The 19,728-nt window shown below is 23.3% G+C and overlaps 5 protein-coding genes across 7 annotated transcripts; 4 read left to right on the forward strand and 1 right to left on the reverse strand.

Moving 5' to 3' along the window:
* Positions 1 to 2,998: 2,998 nt before the first annotated feature.
* LOC411678 (serine/threonine-protein kinase Warts) lies at positions 2,999 to 8,615 on the reverse strand. Of its 2 annotated transcripts, none has more exons than XM_026440102.1 (5): positions 8,177 to 8,615; positions 7,286 to 7,606; positions 4,793 to 7,217; positions 4,421 to 4,698; positions 2,999 to 4,338 (listed from the first exon to the last, which is right to left on the reverse strand). In XM_026440102.1, the coding sequence occupies exons 2-5, from the start codon at positions 7,562 to 7,564 to the stop codon at positions 3,907 to 3,909; spliced, it is 3,414 nt and encodes a 1,137-aa protein (XP_026295887.1). In that variant the 5' UTR covers positions 7,565 to 7,606; positions 8,177 to 8,615; the 3' UTR covers positions 2,999 to 3,906. The 2 variants fall into 2 exon arrangements, with proteins under 2 accessions (XP_026295887.1, XP_395146.3); XM_395146.7 differs by having other exon boundaries at positions 7,286 to 7,637; positions 8,177 to 8,614.
* Positions 8,616 to 10,412: 1,797 nt separating this feature from the next.
* LOC552698 (protein fuzzy homolog) lies at positions 10,413 to 12,394 on the forward strand. The gene is made up of 5 exons (XM_625074.5): positions 10,413 to 10,597; positions 10,694 to 11,086; positions 11,145 to 11,342; positions 11,465 to 11,664; positions 11,762 to 12,394. The coding sequence occupies exons 1-5, from the start codon at positions 10,520 to 10,522 to the stop codon at positions 12,117 to 12,119; spliced, it is 1,227 nt and encodes a 408-aa protein (XP_625077.3). The 5' UTR covers positions 10,413 to 10,519; the 3' UTR covers positions 12,120 to 12,394.
* Positions 12,395 to 12,469: 75 nt separating this feature from the next.
* LOC552704 (magnesium transporter NIPA2) lies at positions 12,470 to 14,083 on the forward strand. Its single transcript, XM_625080.6, has 4 exons — positions 12,470 to 12,807; positions 12,879 to 13,001; positions 13,082 to 13,224; positions 13,321 to 14,083. Exons 1-4 carry the CDS (start codon positions 12,708 to 12,710, stop codon positions 14,053 to 14,055), a joined length of 1,101 nt encoding a protein of 366 aa, XP_625083.1. The 5' UTR covers positions 12,470 to 12,707; the 3' UTR covers positions 14,056 to 14,083.
* A 1,157-nt stretch (positions 14,084 to 15,240) lies between these two features.
* Positions 15,241 to 15,977, forward strand: LOC100576453 (protein cornichon). Its single transcript, XM_006569341.3, is given in 3 exon segments — positions 15,241 to 15,403; positions 15,558 to 15,625; positions 15,723 to 15,977. Coding segments are annotated over 3 exon segments (408 nt in total). The 5' UTR covers positions 15,241 to 15,318.
* Positions 15,978 to 16,764: 787 nt separating this feature from the next.
* On the forward strand, positions 16,765 to 19,727 carry LOC551101 (phenylalanine--tRNA ligase beta subunit). 2 transcript variants are annotated; one of them, XM_016911794.1, is made up of 11 exons: positions 16,765 to 16,822; positions 16,940 to 16,995; positions 17,102 to 17,256; positions 17,524 to 17,593; positions 17,678 to 17,944; positions 18,003 to 18,182; positions 18,305 to 18,685; positions 18,774 to 18,854; positions 18,929 to 19,021; positions 19,132 to 19,411; positions 19,523 to 19,727. In XM_016911794.1, exons 1-11 carry the CDS (start codon positions 16,765 to 16,767, stop codon positions 19,672 to 19,674), a joined length of 1,773 nt encoding a protein of 590 aa, XP_016767283.1. In that variant the 3' UTR covers positions 19,675 to 19,727. The 2 variants fall into 2 exon arrangements, with proteins under 2 accessions (XP_016767283.1, XP_016767284.1); XM_016911795.2 differs by lacking the exon at positions 16,765 to 16,822 and having other exon boundaries at positions 17,102 to 17,273.
* Position 19,728: the final 1 nt, after the last annotated feature.

The following is a 19,728-nucleotide window of genomic DNA, read 5'->3' on the forward strand; positions in this document are numbered from 1 at the left end:
AAATTATTTCATAAGAGTTTTAAATCTAACTATGTAATCTCGATGTCAAGGAAAATAAAAGTTGATTTTTCTATCTTTATGCAAATTTTGTTTAGTTCACTGTGATTATATAATGAATAAAGGAAATTAATTTTATAATTAATTTGCATTAAATTCTTCAATTATCGAAAATGTATAATTTCCATCATTTAAATTATTTCTTATATAATAATATGATAATATAAATAAATAGTATGATTATTATTCAATTTTTATTTCGTTATTATTATTTCATTATTCCAATTGTAATTTCATAATATTATAATAATATTTTAGAATAAGACTATAAAATAGAAATTTTCTTTAGGATATGAGAAATAATAATAAATAACAATTAAGCATTAAACCTATTTTTAATTTAGAATAATTATTCAAAAAATATATACAAAGTTTATATATAATATATTATACTAGTTTATAAAATTAACTTTCTTCTTTTCTAACTTTTTTTCATATAATTACAAAGCAAAAGAAGATGTTACAAAATGTACAACTATAATTCAGAATCGCTGTCTTATAATATGCAAATTAACAGATCTATATATTTTATTGTAATTGCAATGTAATTTATGATATATATCAATAATACAAAATTTTGCATTTTTCAATTACGCTATAATTTGTTAGCTGAGCTGTTCTTAATTTAACATGTATGAAACCAATGAGTTTTATTTTATAGCTACAAAGATAGCATACAGAAGTAAATTATTATATACATATATATTTCATAATATAAGAATATTTTTGTCAATATATATAATAAGAGGTACTTGTCGCTCGTTAAATGTTTAACACGTCACGTGTTCATAAAATACAAATACTTTTTCTTTTCATATACATATTTCTATTGGCGTTAAAAAATAATGTTATTATAATGACGCTTTTTAAGAATTATAATTTGTATTAAATAATGTATGTTGATGTATAAACAATTATAATAACAAGTTTCATTTTAAATTGCAATATTTAAAACTTATAAAAACCATTTTTTTTTCTTTGCTATAATTATTCAACATATTAAAGGAATTATTTAAAAAAATATCAATTGTCTTATATCAATAATAAAAATATCATCTCATTTTATCTATTTTATGATGCAATATGTATCATGAATGATACATATTCAGATAAGCGTGTAGAAATTTATTTTAATAATCGAGCAACGGATACATACGTAATGAACGATATTTTTTTCGCATATTCATATTTCACATTCGCATATTTCATATTCTTAATTGATCATTTGTAGTTTAAAATAGAAAAACATTAATACTTGTTGAATGTTTATATTAAGAACGTATGGACTGAAATGTATGTTAGCATGTCACTCATTCACATGCATTTATAAACTAAAGATATAAACATGCAAAAATATGTATACATAAAGTAAAATTAGCAATCGTAGACTGGGAATTGGGGTTACTTTCATGATAATAAGAGTAAATCCCTTTGGTATTCATTATTTGTCAAATGTGATGTAACACAATATTCGATTCTTTTCACCCAGCAATGACATCATATATTCCATAGTTTTTTTTGTACAATTAAAATAAATATGAATAGTTTTTATATCTCAATGATTACAAGTTGTAAAATATTAATTTAAATGCATTATATAAAATAATGCATGTATAAAATTAAAATTTTCCTTTTTCTTCATTTATTACAAATCGATATATTTATAATTTTAATAAATGATAGAGACAGAGATAGATGTGAGAGAGAAAGAGAGAAAGAGAGAGAGAGAAGAAATTAGTTTTTAGAATATATAGATTAATTTTTAAAAATATAAGAATGCATAAGAAGAAAATATTAGAATGTATAGAATATTCAAAATTATTTTTAAAAAATAAAAAATATTAAAAATTTTTATTCTCTTTTAATTATGATTAATTCTTCTTATTCATTTTTCTTTGCACTACGTATGATTTTTCTATACAATTCTCAAAATGAATAATAGTATGAAATACGTATATAAATATTTATCTCCTGTTGCTGTTAATATAGGATTATTTATCATATACATATTATCATATTTATTTATCATATGTTTTATCATATTAATTTTTTCGTCTTACATGAAACTTATTTTTCCTTTGGTACATACAGCATACATTAAGTATTATAATTTAAAAATAATTATTTATTAATTAATTTCATCTAATTTCAGAATTTGAAATAAAACATTTAATGCAAAATAGATAAAAAACAAAATTATTTATGGATTTAGAAAAGTTTTAGATTAATCTTAGATAATAAATTTTTTTTAAATTATGATTGATATTGTTATTATTTTATTTATCAATTTAATATTTCTACATATATTAATTTTTATTTATTTATTTCAATTTCGATTAATTACAAAAGGAAAAGGAAAGTTTCTGTTTTCTATCAATATATTATTAACAGGTTAATACATGCAAAAAAAGTTATTTTTACTTTTTATACAATACATATAATCAAACAATAATGCAGTACTTATTTCTTTGTCAATAATTAAATATTTTAATTAATCGTTATAATAATTACTTTAAAATATTATTTTGAATTTAATTAACTGATTTGTTGTATATTTTTATGAATAACTTATTATTGAAACTAAATTATATTGTCAAATTTGTAAATTGTTACATCTTTAATTATTTCACAAAATATATACGAAATGGTAATAAATCAATAAAAATTTCTTAAACTTAAAATTATTCAAAGAACACAAAAAATGACTGAGTAGGGAAAAAAAGAGAAAAAAAGAAGAGAAAAAGAAAGATATGTTTGACCAATAACAGCCGCATAATATATGCAATGAACACATTACATTCACTCAAAAATTTATATAGTAACAGTTAATATTAATTATTTATATTTGTTATTATTAATCGTTCAATGTAAAAAAAAAAAGTTAAATAAGACCAATAGGTTCAAAATCGCATTACTCTAATTATCTGCAATATCACAGTACTTGCTGAAACATACAAATACACGTTTCTGATAGATACAAGAGCCAATACCAAAATGGCAAGCACAATATTTTTCTTTCAATAAACATAATATATATTATCTAGCCATCGATCGCTTTCTTTCTTTTTTCTTAATTTGTAATCATCACAAAATTCGTAGTTATTATTCAAAACATGATATATCTTATCAAAAATTAATTCCATATCTTTCTTAAAAATTTTTTTGTATTTTTTTTTGTTTTTTATAATATTTTATAAAGAATTTAATAATTCCACTTCATATTCTTAAAATTTTTTACATTATATTGTAATAAAAAAAATTTATAGAAATTATGCAAGAAAATGTGATAAATGCCCATAAATTTAAATTTTATAATTATAAATAATTTCGTCTTCGAACTAATTTCATAGCTCTAATAATTCTCAATTAGGAAAACTTGCCTTTCCAAAAAAGAGCGATTAACTCAATGTTGCGAGTAAAACAAAAGAGAAAGGAAAAGAAATATAAAAGAACAGAAAAGAAAAAACAAATTAGAAAAAAAACGAGTATGATATGTTATCGAAATTAAGGAACAAACGCGAGGGTTTTTGTTTTACGACTAATCATTATTCTTTTCTTTTTCTTGTGTAAAACAACGTAATGTATGCTACGTACATACACGGATTTATATGTACGCGCGCGCGCATATGTGTTCATCTTACCATATATGCACACGCACACGCGCGTGCGCGCACGCGTACATGATAACGATTTAAGAAAAATTTTTATAATTCATATTATCCTAACTATTTGTCGATCCAGAAGAAATTCTTTCGGATAATATTTACAAATATAATTTTTTTGTAATAAAACATACGAAAGATTCCATTATTATCGACTTGGCGAATACAAAAAATTCTAAAGCTATTGTCATACATAGACTGGACCTTGATTGTCATTATCGTCCAAACTTATTCGACTAGGATATGCAGGACCTCCACCATCATCAAAGAAACGTCTAAAGGTAAATTCAAAGAAACCATGAAATGGTTTACCATTATCTAATAATTCATCGGATTTATTAGAATCGGACGATTCTGAATTTCGTAATTTATCAGGATCCACGGGATCAAAATTACTTGTATCCGTAGGATATTGTATCCGAGGTATGTGAGGAGCTACTTGCCGTCGTAGTCCCTTTTCAAAATCGATGTTCGCAAAAAATGGATGATTCTTTACTTCATCAGCGTTCTTACCTAACCGACGATCTGCACCAACACATAACTTTAATATTAAATCCATACCTTCCGCGGAAAGATTTGCTTGCTTCGGGATATGCAAAGTCGTTTCCCAATTGATTACCTGCGATACAATATATTTCAATACTGTTTACAAATTATAATTATGTTTCATAATAAAGTAAATTAATAAGTATTAAACTTACTTTATATTGGGTTTCAGCTGGAGTATTAGCAAGAAATGGTGGAGAACCAACTAACATTTCATATAAAATCACACCAACACTCCACCAATCACACAATTGAGTGTATCCTGTCCTTTGTAGTACCTCTGGTGCAATATAATTTGGTGTTCCAACCAAGGAATGAGCTAAACATCTTTGATGTTCTCTATGTCTTCTACGTTCCAATGGTTTCAATTGGATACAACGACATTCATTATTCCAATCGTCAGCAGGATCCATTGAATCTTGTTTTCCATGTCCTGTTTTAATAACAACATCGGTATAATTGCGCATATATATATATATATAAATACATATATAGAACTTGAGAATAAATCAATCATGGACACATACCATTTTGTTGATAATATTTAGAATTATGAGTCCAACGAAATCCTGTACATAGACCAAAATCTGTTAATTTTATGTGTCCATCTCGATCAATTAAAATATTATCTGGTTTAATGTCTCTATGAATAAAACCCATTTTATGAACACTTTCTACAGCGCACGTTAATTCAGCAATATAAAATCTTGCCAGAGGTTCCTTAAAAATGCCAAATTTGATCAACAATGACATCAAGTCTCCACCTGGTATATAATCCATTACAAAATATAAATTGTCCTTATCTTGAAAGGAATAATAGAGTTTTACAACCCATTCATTATCAGCTTCTGCTAATATATCTCTTTCAGCTTTAACATGAGCAACTTGATTACGATTTAATACATCTGCCTTCCTTAAAGTTTTCATAGCATAAAATTGATTGGTATCAAGTTTTCTAACAAGCGTTACTTCTCCAAAAGCGCCAACTCCAATTGGTTTGATTTTTGTAAACATTGATTTATCCATTTTTGCTCGTTTTAATCGGATATAATTCGATTCCTTTTGTGATAACATTTTTCTCATTTGACATTGAGCTTCCGCACTAAGACCTATCTTAGCCATTTCTGTTTCTAATTGAAGCCGACGATATAATCGTTGTTTGTGAGATTTTAATACATTTTCAACATGCTGTTCCATAAAAAATTTAAAAGCTTGTGGAGAATAATTGCGAACTTTACAATCTCTACGTTCTTCTTCTTTTTCTTTACTCATATGTTTACGTTCAGGTATCGGAGACTGATGTTTGATTTTGTAAGATGAAGGTGATGAACCAGCTCCTTTTGCTCCATTATCGGGTGAATGATTATTATTATTATTATTGTTATTATTATTATTATTGCCGCCATTGCTACTGTTGCTATTATTATTGCTGTTGTTGACATTGTTACCAATGTTGTTATTAGTTCTTAAGGGTATGGACGTGGATGTTACCGGAGGTAAAGGTGGAGCTTCCGTAGGATGTTGACATCCATCTGCAGGTGAATATTTTCTTTGCAATGGAGGATGTAAAGCAACTGGAGATGATCTAAGGGTTGTATTATTGTCTATCGTTGATATGCAATTAGAATCTTCAGTAGTAGCTGTTCCATAGGGAGGAGGAGGTACTGGATGATGCATTCCTCGTTGTGCCGCTAATGCTTGCATCGTTGTCGCATAACTTGGTGGTTCTGTAGTGGGTACTCCTACAGAAACACCTACATTTATATTGCTCGTTGATGTTGTGCCAACACTATTCACTGGTGGATATGCAGGAGGTGGTGCTTGCGAGGACTGCTGTTGTTGCTGTTGTTGTTGTTGTTGCTGCGGTTGTGGCTGTTGTTGCTGTTGCTGCTTTTGTTGAATAGACGATGCATAAGATGGTGGAGGTGGTGGTGTGTTACTAGTAGTTGAAATTGGTTGTGGAGAAGTCGGTGCGATTGCAGTTTGTAACACAGGTTTTTGTACTTGTGTACTCTTAACAGATTGCATAATAATTGGTGGTTGTGTTTTTGCCTGTCGTGCACCCCAAGCTTGCAATGGAGTTGGTCTAGCCATAGATGCTTGTGTATTTGGTGATATAGCAGAAACGGTAATTGGACTTGGAGAGCCGGCCGATGTTGGGCCAGAATAGATTCCAGAAGAAGGACTTTTGCGATAATCTTGCTGAGATTGTGTAGGACTTTGTCTATTTTGTATAGAGGCACTGTAAGACGGTGGTTGTACCGGACCAGTCGACGAGGAAGAAACAATGGGATATGGTGGTGGCGGTTCGACTTGAGTATTAGAATTGTTATTGCCTGTTTGATAAATACTAAGAGCTTGCATTTGCTGAGAAAGTTGCTGTTGAACTTGCGGACCATTTTGAACGATCATAGGTTGGCGACAATTCGAATTATTATTAGAACTTGCTACTGGACTGGTACCTCTTTGCGGTAGATTAACTGATGTTGATATCGGACCAGTATTACCAGGTGTGGTAGGAGGAGGTCGCGTTGGAACCACCGGAGCAGGAGACATTCGCTTAAGCATTTGTTGCATATTAGTAGGTACATTTGGCTGATTATATGGAGCGTGAGGTGGTGGTGGTGGGGGTGGTGTAGAGCTACATCTAGGAGGGGGAGGAGGAGGTGGTTCTCGTTCTACGAAATTGCTTGGAGAGTACTGTCGACTCAATTGCGGATGTGGGCTAAGTTCCGCTAGACGAGGACTATCGGATCGTGAACTTCCTGCTCCACTATCCAATGCAGGACTACCTCGTTGTAAACTCAATTCTCTTTCCAAACTAGGTTTTCTTATTAATTTGCTGTTAAGTTTGCCTAGACCATTTAGAGATTCTCCCTGAGCTTGCTTCAAGAATTCTATAGCCGCATCTAGACGCCAGCCAGCTAATTTCAATGCGCGCAATGCAATTTCCTATATATACATAATATCAAATTTTAATAAATAATAGTTAAGCTTAAAATCTATAATAATACACATACCTCTGAATATCCCATTGTTAATAGCTGAGCTAACAATTGTCGTTGATCAGATTTATCAAGAGTAGATCCTGAAGCTGTAGAGAGACCACTAAGTCCTGAAGCAGAACTAATACCACTGGTCGTAGATAAAGTAGATATAGTACTAGCAGCACTAGAACCTACTTCGCCTGCACCTCCAATATTTGCAAAAGGTAGTAAAGAATTGCGAATTTCAGCTAAAGCCTTCTGATGATATCCAGAGCCACGAGTGCTCGATTTGCTAACCGTGGGTGGATTCATAGTGGCCCATGCTAGGCCTTCTCAGACCTAGCTTTAATCCGGCTGTGACATATATATATATATATACATACATCTAAAACATAATATCAAGTTATTTTCTTACAATATTGTAAATTTTCTGTAATATTTTACTATCATATTTACTATAAAATATTTTTAATAATTATTTTCATATTTGTAAAATTAAATTGATTAATTGTAATAAATTGTTTCATACTATGTAGTATTCATAAAATTGATTCAATTAATATATTTCATGTATTTTTACATTGTCATTAGTATTTTGGCATTATAAAAAATTAAAAACATTAATTGAATATAAAAAATATTATATTCATTATATGGTAATTCACTACTGAAATATTTGTATTATATGATTACATGATAAAATAATGTTAATAATAATAAATCACTAAATGTTAAGATATGTTATGTATTACAAATTTTAAATGGCTTTTGTATCACTTTACTTAGTTTAATTATAATTTATATATAATAAATTTTATTTGAAAATTTAATTTCAATCATAGAATGCAAACAGCTTTATGTATAATCTTATACATGATTTTTTACATCTTCGTACATAAAGATAAGATCCATCAAAAATCTAACCTATTCATTAGATGCGTGACGGATTGATCCAATAAGTTCTTTATACATAAAATGAGCTACAATAGCACACACTTTCTTCAGAAATCAGAAAACATTAGATAAGATTTTTCTTGAAATAAGTTTAACTGAAATAGCAATCAGAAGAGAACGACTTCAGAGCATATTCTATTCTCACGTTTCTACAAAATCCATGTGACAAGATTAATGTACACATAAATCTTCTAATTCACTATTTTCCCTTAAAAATAATTCTATAGTATTCCAATATACAGTCGTAATTACTTCAGCAACAACAAAGAAAGGTACAGCCGTAAATTACTAAAGTAACTGGCAGCCATTTTGAAGTGCCACATTCCTACACCGACTTGACACTCTTTTTCGTAATTTACGATATGCACCAAGTTCGTGCGCGAAAAAACAAATAGCACTTTGCAATTAATATAAAATATATTTAACAAATAATGTTTATTATTTAAAAAAATAAAATTTGATTGTGAAAAGCTATTTAAGAAAAATCAAATATTTAAAAATTTATTTAACGTTTTAAAACTATCTCGTCCAACTAAATGTGAATGTCAACATTATATCAGTCGCTTCTTTTCTCTAACTTGAGAGTTATTTTATATATATTTAATTAATATTTAAAACTATTTAAAAATAATTAAGATTAAAAAATTTTTCATTTGTTTTTTTCAAATATTCATCATATTTTTATAATGATTTTATGATTTTAATAATAAATTATACTTAAATAACGAGAAAATGTGAGTGAAAACTTTTTTTCATTCACATTTAAGTTTGTTTTAAAATTTATAGTTAAAAATATATTAAATTTCATACATTCATTTTATATAATTCAATTATATGAATAGATAAACTGAAAAAAATGAAATTAATAAAATCATTTATATTAATTTATTCGATTATAATTTAAATATGTGAATGTAAAAATATATATATACATATTATATATAATGAAATATATATACATATATATTTGCTATAATAAGTAACATTATATAAATATAATTGAATCTAAATAATGAAAAAGAAATAAAATTAATATATCAATTTTATATTCAAATCTAATCATAAAATAATTTTTTTTAATTATACATATTATTATAGACATATTAAAATTTTGATATATTATTCATATATTTATTTAAAATTTGAATCAATCTTTAATATAATTACAATTTAATATTTTTATTAAATTATATATAATTGCAAATAATATATATATATATATATATATATATATATATATATATAATTCATTATTTATTATTTTTAATATACTATGTAATAATTATTATATTTTATCATCTTAAAATCAGATGCGGCGTTTGAATTTTGAAAATTTATATTAGCTTTCTTATATTAAAATCAACATATAAAAATATGACTATATGTCAAATTAGAAAAATATAATAATTATCAATAAAATGCACTTTACTCATATAATTTATTCAATATATTCATTGAATATGTGTGATATATATTTTTTTCTTGTCTCTGTATTAATATTTCTTATATATTATATATAGTATGTATATAGTTATATATAAATGTACATAATTATACACATATAAATAGATGCACATATACATATATATATCTTATTTATTTGAAATAAAAAAAAAGTATATATTTCTTAATTAAAATAAAAATAAAGTAATTAATAAAAATTTACTTGAATAATAAAATATTTATATAACTTCAGCTTAAAATAAAATAATTTAGAATAAACAAATATAATTTCTTTAAAAATTTTACTTTTTAAAACAAATATGATATTTTTATAAGGTCATTAACCATTATAATAATCGTATTCATTCCAATGTTATATATATATATATATATATATATATATATATATATATTAATATATACGTGTATGCATTCTAATTAGCTTAAATTAACATTAATGTTGTCATATCATGATATTAACATACATGAGAATATCTTGGTTTTCATTGTTTTTATATAATTATACGTTAATCAATATTGTGTTAATAGAAAATATTACATTGATAATTATATATAAATATAGCAAACAATTATAATTAGTAACAATTATAATTTTACATTTCATTATCATGTAAAATCTATTAAATTTAAACTAAAAATAATATCAATATGTTATATATCATAAAATAGAAATAAAATTTCACATAACTTTGTGATATAACGAGATTATAAAATTTATGTTTAAAATTATGAATTAAATTTAGATAATAAAAAAAAATAACATTTTGTTTAATTCAAAAAATCAAGAAGTGTATAAAAAAATAAAAGTGTATTAAATATTTAACGTTTAAACAAAAGAAAGCTATTATTATGGTAGCCCATGTTATGTGTTTAACCTCTACTGGAGGAATTCCTTTATTTTCTCGTCAAAAAGGAGAAGGAGATACGGTAATATTTCTATGATTATAAACGAAAAAAAATATAAATTATGTGATGTTAATTTTAATTTCTTTTTTATTAAAACTTATTTTAATAAAACTATAGATGACATTTTCAAAAATAGCATCTCTGTATGGAATACACATGTTTCTTAAATCACAAAATATTAAACTTTTAAATACAAATTTACCCGATACTATGATAATGTGGAAAGAGTTTGAGCAAAGTATTACATTAATAGTTATTGCAAGTGGAACTACTAAATCTGTATTGGAAAAATTTCTTAATGCTGTTTTTGGTGCAATGATTTTATTTGTTGGTATTGAAGAATTAAAAAGTACAAAAAATATTGAAAAATTAAAGAAAGATATCCGTTTATGTAATCCAATTGTTGATAGTTTATTGGAATGTCTTGATGTTGGTGATGGAATTTGTTCAAAAACTGATATTATCAATATGACAGAATGTATAATGTGTCAAGAAAATAATTTATTTCAGGTAACTAAAATTTTTAAATTAAAAAGTTTTCTGTATGTTAAGTAATAATCTATTTAAGACATGCTTAGAGGGTTATATGGAATGTCTGGATTCTATATATGGATGCATTTTAATACATGGATGTTTAGCAGTAGCAACAGAAGGATGGTGGAATTTAAATCCCATTGAAAGAAAATTATTAATAACAGCTATAAATACAGAAGATACTTATACGACAAGAGACATTCCAGTATTTTTACCTTATAAAAGTCCAAATGTGAGTATATTTGTTGTTTTTAAAACAAAAATTTTAATATAATATTTTTGTTTTTTTAATTTAATAAGATTTATTTTAAAAAATTATATCATGATTTATCATAAGAAACCATATATATATAGGTAGCTTTTAGATTAGTATCCATTACATTAGTCAATCAAGTTGAAGTATTAGCTTTATGTGGACCAAATCCAGATTTATCAGAAATTGAAAAACTTGCTGTACAATGTTGGAAAAATAGTATTGATGCTTTACGCAATGCAGAACAATGCTACCCACGAAATTTACCTTTATCTATAAATCTAGATACAGAAACACTTGGGTAATAGAAATATTAATATTTAATATAAATAATTTCATTTAAAAAAATATATTATCAAAAATATTATAATATTCTTATTTTTTTTTTATGAATTTAGATTTCTTTTAACAAATTATAAAGCACAAAAATTTATTCTTGGTAAAAATATGCAATATGCAAAGAATAGAGTCAGTGGTTCTCACAGGTTGGATATATTAAGAACATTTTATCATCAAGCTGTTGAAACTTATATATTATCTTCAGAATCTGAATATAATTCATCAGGTGATAATTGGAAATTTGTGGGTGCAAAAGAAACTTATTTATGTTCAGAATATCATAAATGCTATGCAGTTAAAGATGGTGATCATATACTTTGTATTTTATGTACCTCCACAGTTCCTACTCATACAGTGAGAATGATTTGTCAAAAAATGTTAAAAGCATTACTTATTGATAAACAAGGATGTTGGTAAAAATTTAATGTCAATTCCTTTTTATAATACTCATTTTGTTATAATATGCTTTTTTATTATTGTCATATTAATTCATTTTTGTATCGTAATATTGTTTTTATTATAAACAAATACTATATAATAATAAATATTATAATAATAAATATTAAAATAATAATAAATATTAAAAAAAATTAAGATATATATAGAAATAAAGATATAATATGACAATTATTTGTAAAATAAATGAAATTAAATGTATTGTATTAAATATAAGATCATTTCTTGTTTAGTAATTTCACCTTTTTAATCATTCATTCCAACATATTTAATGTTCGATGATATCTGATGCGCACGCGCTATTGATATACTTGTGCAATATGTAACCTTAGATGATATATAATATAGAAAACCTAACTATAACAATATTTGATGAAAAATTTCGACAAAATATTATTTAAGTAATCAGTTAATGCAGTAATTATTACACAATTAGTATAAATTTAAAAATATTATGAAATATATATTTTTTTACATTTTAATGAACAATTCATTGGCTTTTTTAATCAATTAATACAAAATAAATACTGATAAAATTGATATTTAACAATGAGTAGTATAACAAAAATTGCATTTGAAGTACAATTGTATAATACAACAAATTTTTATATAGGGTTAGGTTTAGCAATTAGTTCTAGTATTTTTATAGGTTAGTTAATGTTACAATTTTAATTATATATTTATTCAAAATAAATATTGTGCAGTATTATAATTATTTAGGAGCTAGTTTTATTATTAAAAAAAAAGCATTGATTCGACTTCAAAGACGCGGAGCATTACGAGCTTCATCTGGAGGATTTGGATATTTAAAAGAATGGATGTGGTGGACTGGTTTTTTATCAAGTATATAAAACAAAAATTATTTAATTATTTAATACTTCTATTTAAATATCTTTATTAAAAAAAATATTATTTTTTTAAAGTGGGAATAGGAGAAGCAGCAAATTTTGCTGCTTATGCATTTGCACCAGCATCATTAGTAACCCCATTAGGAGCACTTAGTGTTTTAATATCGGCAATATTAGCATCAAAATATTTACATGAAAAACTTAATTTACTAGGAAAGGTAACAATATAATATTACATGAAATATTATTTATAATTTTCATATATAATGATTTTTCATTTGAATAATTGATAAATATATTTATTATTATTACAGATTGGTTGCCTTTTATGCATCTTGGGTTCTACAATTCTTATAATTCATTCTCCAAAAGAAGAAGAAATCAATACATTAAATGAGCTTTTAGATAAGGTTAAGGATCCAGGATACATTGTTTATATATTAATTGTGATAATATGTAGTATTTTAATTATTTTTTATTTTGGTCCTATATATGGAAAACAAAATATCATAGTATATATTTGTTTATGTTCATCTATTGGTTCATTGACTGTTACAAGTTGTAAAGGATTGGGATTAGCTTTAAAAGAAACTATTTTTGGATTTAGTAATGGATTCTCAAATTGGTTAACATGGGCTTTTTTATTTAGTGTTATACTTTGTGTTAGCATACAAATGAATTATTTAAATAGATCACTTGATTTATTTGAAACTACAATTGTTACACCTATTTATTATGTATTTTTCACGACATTAGTAATAATCGCATCTGCTATATTATTTAAGGAATGGGAAAATATGAGTGCTGAAGATATTTTAGGCTCATTTTGTGGTTTCTTAACTATAATAATTGCTATATTTTTATTAAATGCATTTAAAGAAATGGATATATCTTATGAAAATATTAGACGTATGTTACAGCCTAAACGAAAATTATTTATAAATAGTAACAATCAATGGAATAACAGAGATGAAGAAAGATTAATAACTAGACTGGAAACAGAATTAAATCATACATATGGAGCTCAAGCTTTAACAAGAACTATATAATTCTATAAATATATAAAATATATAAAATATAAAAATATGAATAATTTTTGTATCAAATTCAATTTATGACTGTATAAATAATATAAATAACTGTGTAAATATATTTACTAGATAATGCATGTATTAGATATTAAAATAAATTTAATTAATAATATTCATAATTCTAAATATAATCCTATATAGTTTGAAAATCTTCATTGTGAAATCTAGAAATCTTATATAAATTTTTTTTCGAATTATTTTATTTCTGTAATTCAAATTCAGAATATCTTGTTATTTGCAAATTGAAATTTCTATTTGTCGAAAATAAAAGTTTCATTTTATATTTTCTATAATTTTATATCTTTCTATAATTTGAAATATATAACACAATTGTAAATATAAAATACATAATCAAAAAAAAAAAATATATATATATATATTATAACCTATCAATAATCATTCGGTATTGTCTTTTTTTTTTTTTCAAATTAGAAATATTATTCAAATTAGAAATATTGCTTAAATACTTTAAAATAAGAAAATTTATGATTTTTTCTTTTCTTTCAATTCCTTTAATTAAAAAGATATTAAGTTTTTATATGTAAAATATAACCTTTCTTTCTTGAAATTTATAATTTGAATATTTTTGTTTTATTCTTAAGATTCAAATCATTCAAATCATTGCTTCAATTATATTATTCTCTAAATTTTAAATTATTACAATTATATAAATTTAATATTATTCGTAAATTTATTTTTCTTTATTTTATATTTATATGTTTTTATAGTTTATATATATATTAATATAGTTTTTTCAGTTGTGGGTGAATAAGATAATAATATAATTAAAAACAAAAATATATTTTCTAATAATATAAATCTTATAAATGTAATATACGAAATATTTTGAAAAATTTTAAAACATTTTTTATCGTAATAAAAGATTATATTATTATAAATAATAAAATTATTTATTAGAATTTATTATTTAATAATCTTAATTAATAATTTTGATCATAAAATTGCATTTTGTGTTAATGAAATTGCATTCTATTAATTCAATTTATAAACAAAAATATATAAAAAAATACTCCACGATACTAATCTGATAACATTTTATTAAGAAATATTAATATTTATTAAGAAAATAAGTTAATATAATATAATAAATATTATAATATTACAAATAAGTATACCATATTTATTTATTTATAATTCTATTCCTTATTCATAGATCAATTTATGTATTTAAATTAAATATTATTATGTACAGTTATTATAATGGCGATTACTTTGGCTGCTTTTTCATATATTATAGCTTTAATTATTGATGCATTTTTAATAATTTTTACAATATTTCATGTACGTGCCATTTTCAAGCCAAACCATAATGATTACTTTTGAAATAAAATAATGAATAAAAATATGTATATAATTGTACCATATAAATTATTGGTAACCTTAGCATTATAGATATGAGAAATGAAAATGATTTTTATTAAAAATATTATATTTTTCAGGTTGCTGCATTGATGAATTAAAAACTGGCTATAAAAATTCCATTGAACAATATAATAATTTAAATTCGGTAAGATTTTGAAATTAGCTTTTTATATAAGTACTATTTGTATGAAAGTAATAATGATAAATTATAATTATAGTTAAATCATATATGTGTATTTTAGCTAATCATTCCAGAATATAGATTACATATTTTAATCAACATTTTATTTTTAAGTAATGGACAGTGACTTTCATTATTTCTAGATATTCCATTAATAATATATCATTGGCAATATTATCATAGACCTATTATGTTGAAACCAGGAATTTATGACCCAACTATAATGAGTGCTCAAGTTCTTAAAATTCATCAAAGGGAAGAATAGAGTAAACTTACATTTTATTTTTTTTTGTTTTTTTAATATTTATATGGATAAGCTTCTGAAAATTTAAAAACAATTGTATAAAATTTTTATTAAAAAAAAAATATCTGTTTCTTTTTTTCAATATAATTATTTCATTAAGGAATTATGATTGATTCATTATGAAAATTATTTTTTATGTCTTAAAAAATATTTATTTATAATTTTCAATATAATGTTTTGTTAATTTTTTTATTGTAAATATAAAAAGTAATATATAATTTATTAAAACAAATTACAATTTTTTGCAAAAAATAAAATTTCATACTTGAATAATAATATTTTTTCTTAATTATATAATTGGAGCACTTCAATATATATTATATATACATTATATACTACAATAATTTTTATTTGTTTATATATCAATATAGATTAATATAATTATATTTAAATGATTATATAATAATATATTAAAAATATAATATATAAAAATTTATATAAAAAAATTGTGTTTTTCTTATATAAACATTGACGAATAATTATTAACTTGTTACATTAACAAAATTATAAAATTAATTTAAATCTATAAACATGAATGTAAAACTAAATCATTAGAGAAGAAATACCTAACCTTAACTTATGATACATCTACAATGCTGCTCTCTATTTACAATAATGTTTTACATTCATTCTAACCTTTAATTCTTTTTTTAAACATCAATCTTAATAGTGATTATTGTAATTTTTTAATATTTAAAACTTGTAGAAAGTTTTTATTATAATAAAATAATTATAATAAAATAAATCCATTGCATTTTATTATATTAATATCAGATTATTATCGGAAGTGTATATAAAAATGCCTACTATTAATATCAAACGTGATTTATTATTTAAAATCCTTGGTAAAACATATTGTAAGTTGAAAATATTAAAATATTATATTGTTTTTTTATATTTGAAATTATTTTGAATAAATATTTACTAGTATAATCTTTTTTATATTTAAAGTAATATATCTAATACAATTTTAGCGGATATCGACTTTCAGGATTTATGTTTCAAGTTCGGCTTAGAATTAGATGAAGTGGTATGTAACTAATATATATTATTAAATTGTATTAAATTAATTTGATATTTTTAAAAATTGTGTTATATATTTTAATATATAAAAAAATTTTAATTAAATTTTTTAGGTAACAGAAAAACAAATTATATCAAAAGAACAACATTTAAACCATAACAGACAAGAATTAGAGGAAGTTATATATAAAATTGATATACCAGCAAACAGATATGATTTATTATGCTTAGAGGGTTTAACCCTTGGACTTCTTATATTTTTAAATCAGTATATATATTTAATATGTAATTTGTTGATTATCTTGAACAAACTATGTTATTCTTTATATTATATGTCATATAAGATATAAATTCATATTATTATTTTAATTATTTCAATTATTAAAGATAGATTGCAATAGATTACTAAAATGATAAATTAACATGAATTTTTTTAAGATTTTTAAATTTATATTTATATTTATTATATTATTATATTTATAAATAAGATTTATATATTCAGAAAATTTTTTTGTAAGTTGATATACTTTTGTAGAGTTGATATACCACAATATATGACAATACTTCCTAATACAAATACAGAAAAAATTATAATGACAAAACAGGTATATATAATAACTATATTATTAATTTTTGTTATTGAAAAATTAAATTTTTATTAATCAATAAAAAATTAAATTATGCTTTAGTGCTTGGAAGTTAGAGGACACATTGTTGCAGCTATATTACGTGATGTTACATTTACAGAGGATTCTTATAATAGCTTCATTGATCTTCAAGAAAAATTACATCAAAATATAGGCAGAAAAAGAACTTTAGTATCAATTGGAACTCATGATTTAGATACTATTAAAGGTCCATTTTTATATGATGCAAGATCACCAACTAATATTTGTTTTAAGCCACTTAATCAAGATAAAGAATACACAGCAGAAGAAATTATAAATTTATATAGTGTAAGTATTTTTATGATTTTGATAAATGATTTAGATTTTATTTAAATTTTTCTTTCAGAATCATGCACAATTAAAACAATATTTACATATTATAAAAGATAGTCCATTTTATCCTGTAGTGGAAGATAGTAATGGAATCATTTTATCCTTTCCACCTATCATCAATGGAGATCATTCAAAGATTACACTTAATACTAAAAATATATTAATAGAATGTACTGCAATAGATTTAACAAAGGTATATGAAAAATTAATATTGAAATAATAATTGAATAATTAAAAATTAATAAATTAATATTATATATATATATTTGTGAATAAAAAAATGAACTGATATACTAAAATTTTGAATATCTTTAGGCAAAAATAGTATTAAATACCATAGTCTGTGCTTTTAGTCAATACTGTAAAACAAAATATACAATAGAAATGGTGGAAGTCTTATATCCTAATGGACAAGTTTTTCATTATCCTGATTTAAAATATCGAACTATAGAAATTGATTGTGAGAAAGCAATGAAATATATTGGTATAAAACAAACTACAGAAGAATTAGTTAGTCTACTTTCTAGAATGTCTTTAAAAACATCTATCAAAAATGATAATAAATTAATTATTGAAGTGCCACCTACAAGACATGATGTATTGCATGCATGTGATATTTACGAAGATATTGCTATAGCATATGGATATAACAAAATTCAGAAAACTATACCATATTTATTTACTATAGCAGAAGAGGTAATAATAAAAAATTCATAGATTTTCAAATTTATAAAATTTCAATATAAAACATTTTCTAAATATTATATTTATATTTTAAATATAGTGTCCACTTAATAAACTATCCGATCAACTACGTACAGAATTGGCTTATGCTGGATTCACAGAAGCATTGACTTTCTCATTAGTATAAATTTTTTTTTTTTAATAACTATATAAGTTATATGAATTATTATAATTAATTAAATAATTTTTTCTTAGTGTTCACGTGAAGATATATCAAATAAATTAGGTCATAATTTGATAAACGTACCAGCTGTTCATATATTGAATCCTAAAACATTAGAATTTCAGGTATATACATAAATTATATACATAAATTTTATTAAAAATTAAGATTTCATTCTAAACATAATAATATTCTAAACATTTTAGATATAATAATCAATATAATAATATTATAGGTTGCACGTACTACTTTGATACCAGGATTATTGAAAACATTAGCTGCAAATAAAAAGATGCCACTTCCTCATAAATTATTTGAAGTATCTGATATTATATTAAAAGATAATAATACGGAAGTTGGTGCACGTAATAATCGGCATTTATGTGCAATATATTGTAATAAATCTGATGGTTTTGAACTAATTCACGGTTTACTGGACAGAATATTACAAATATTAGAAGTACCATGGAATAATAATGAAACGAAAAATGGATATTATCTTCGTGCCGTCGACGGTAACTTGAAAAATTATCATTATAAAAGAAAATATAAAAATATAAAAAAAATAATTTATTTATATTTTAAAAAGTTATTATCTATTTTTAAGTTCATATAATTTTTTTTAGATCCTACTTTTTTTCCTCATCGTTGCGCGGAAATATTATGTTATAACAAAGTAATTGGTAAAATGGGAGTTCTACATCCAGATGTAATTTCAAAATTTGAATTAAATACACCTTGTTCCATATTAGAAATTGATATTGAATGCTTTTTATAAAATAATTATAAAATTTATTGTTAGTAATATTTATAAATAAATAATACATTTTTC

The sequence above is a fragment of the Apis mellifera genome, linkage group LG4 (assembly GCF_003254395.2).
Source record: "Apis mellifera strain DH4 linkage group LG4, Amel_HAv3.1, whole genome shotgun sequence".
NCBI classification, from domain to species: domain Eukaryota; kingdom Metazoa; phylum Arthropoda; class Insecta; order Hymenoptera; family Apidae; genus Apis; species Apis mellifera.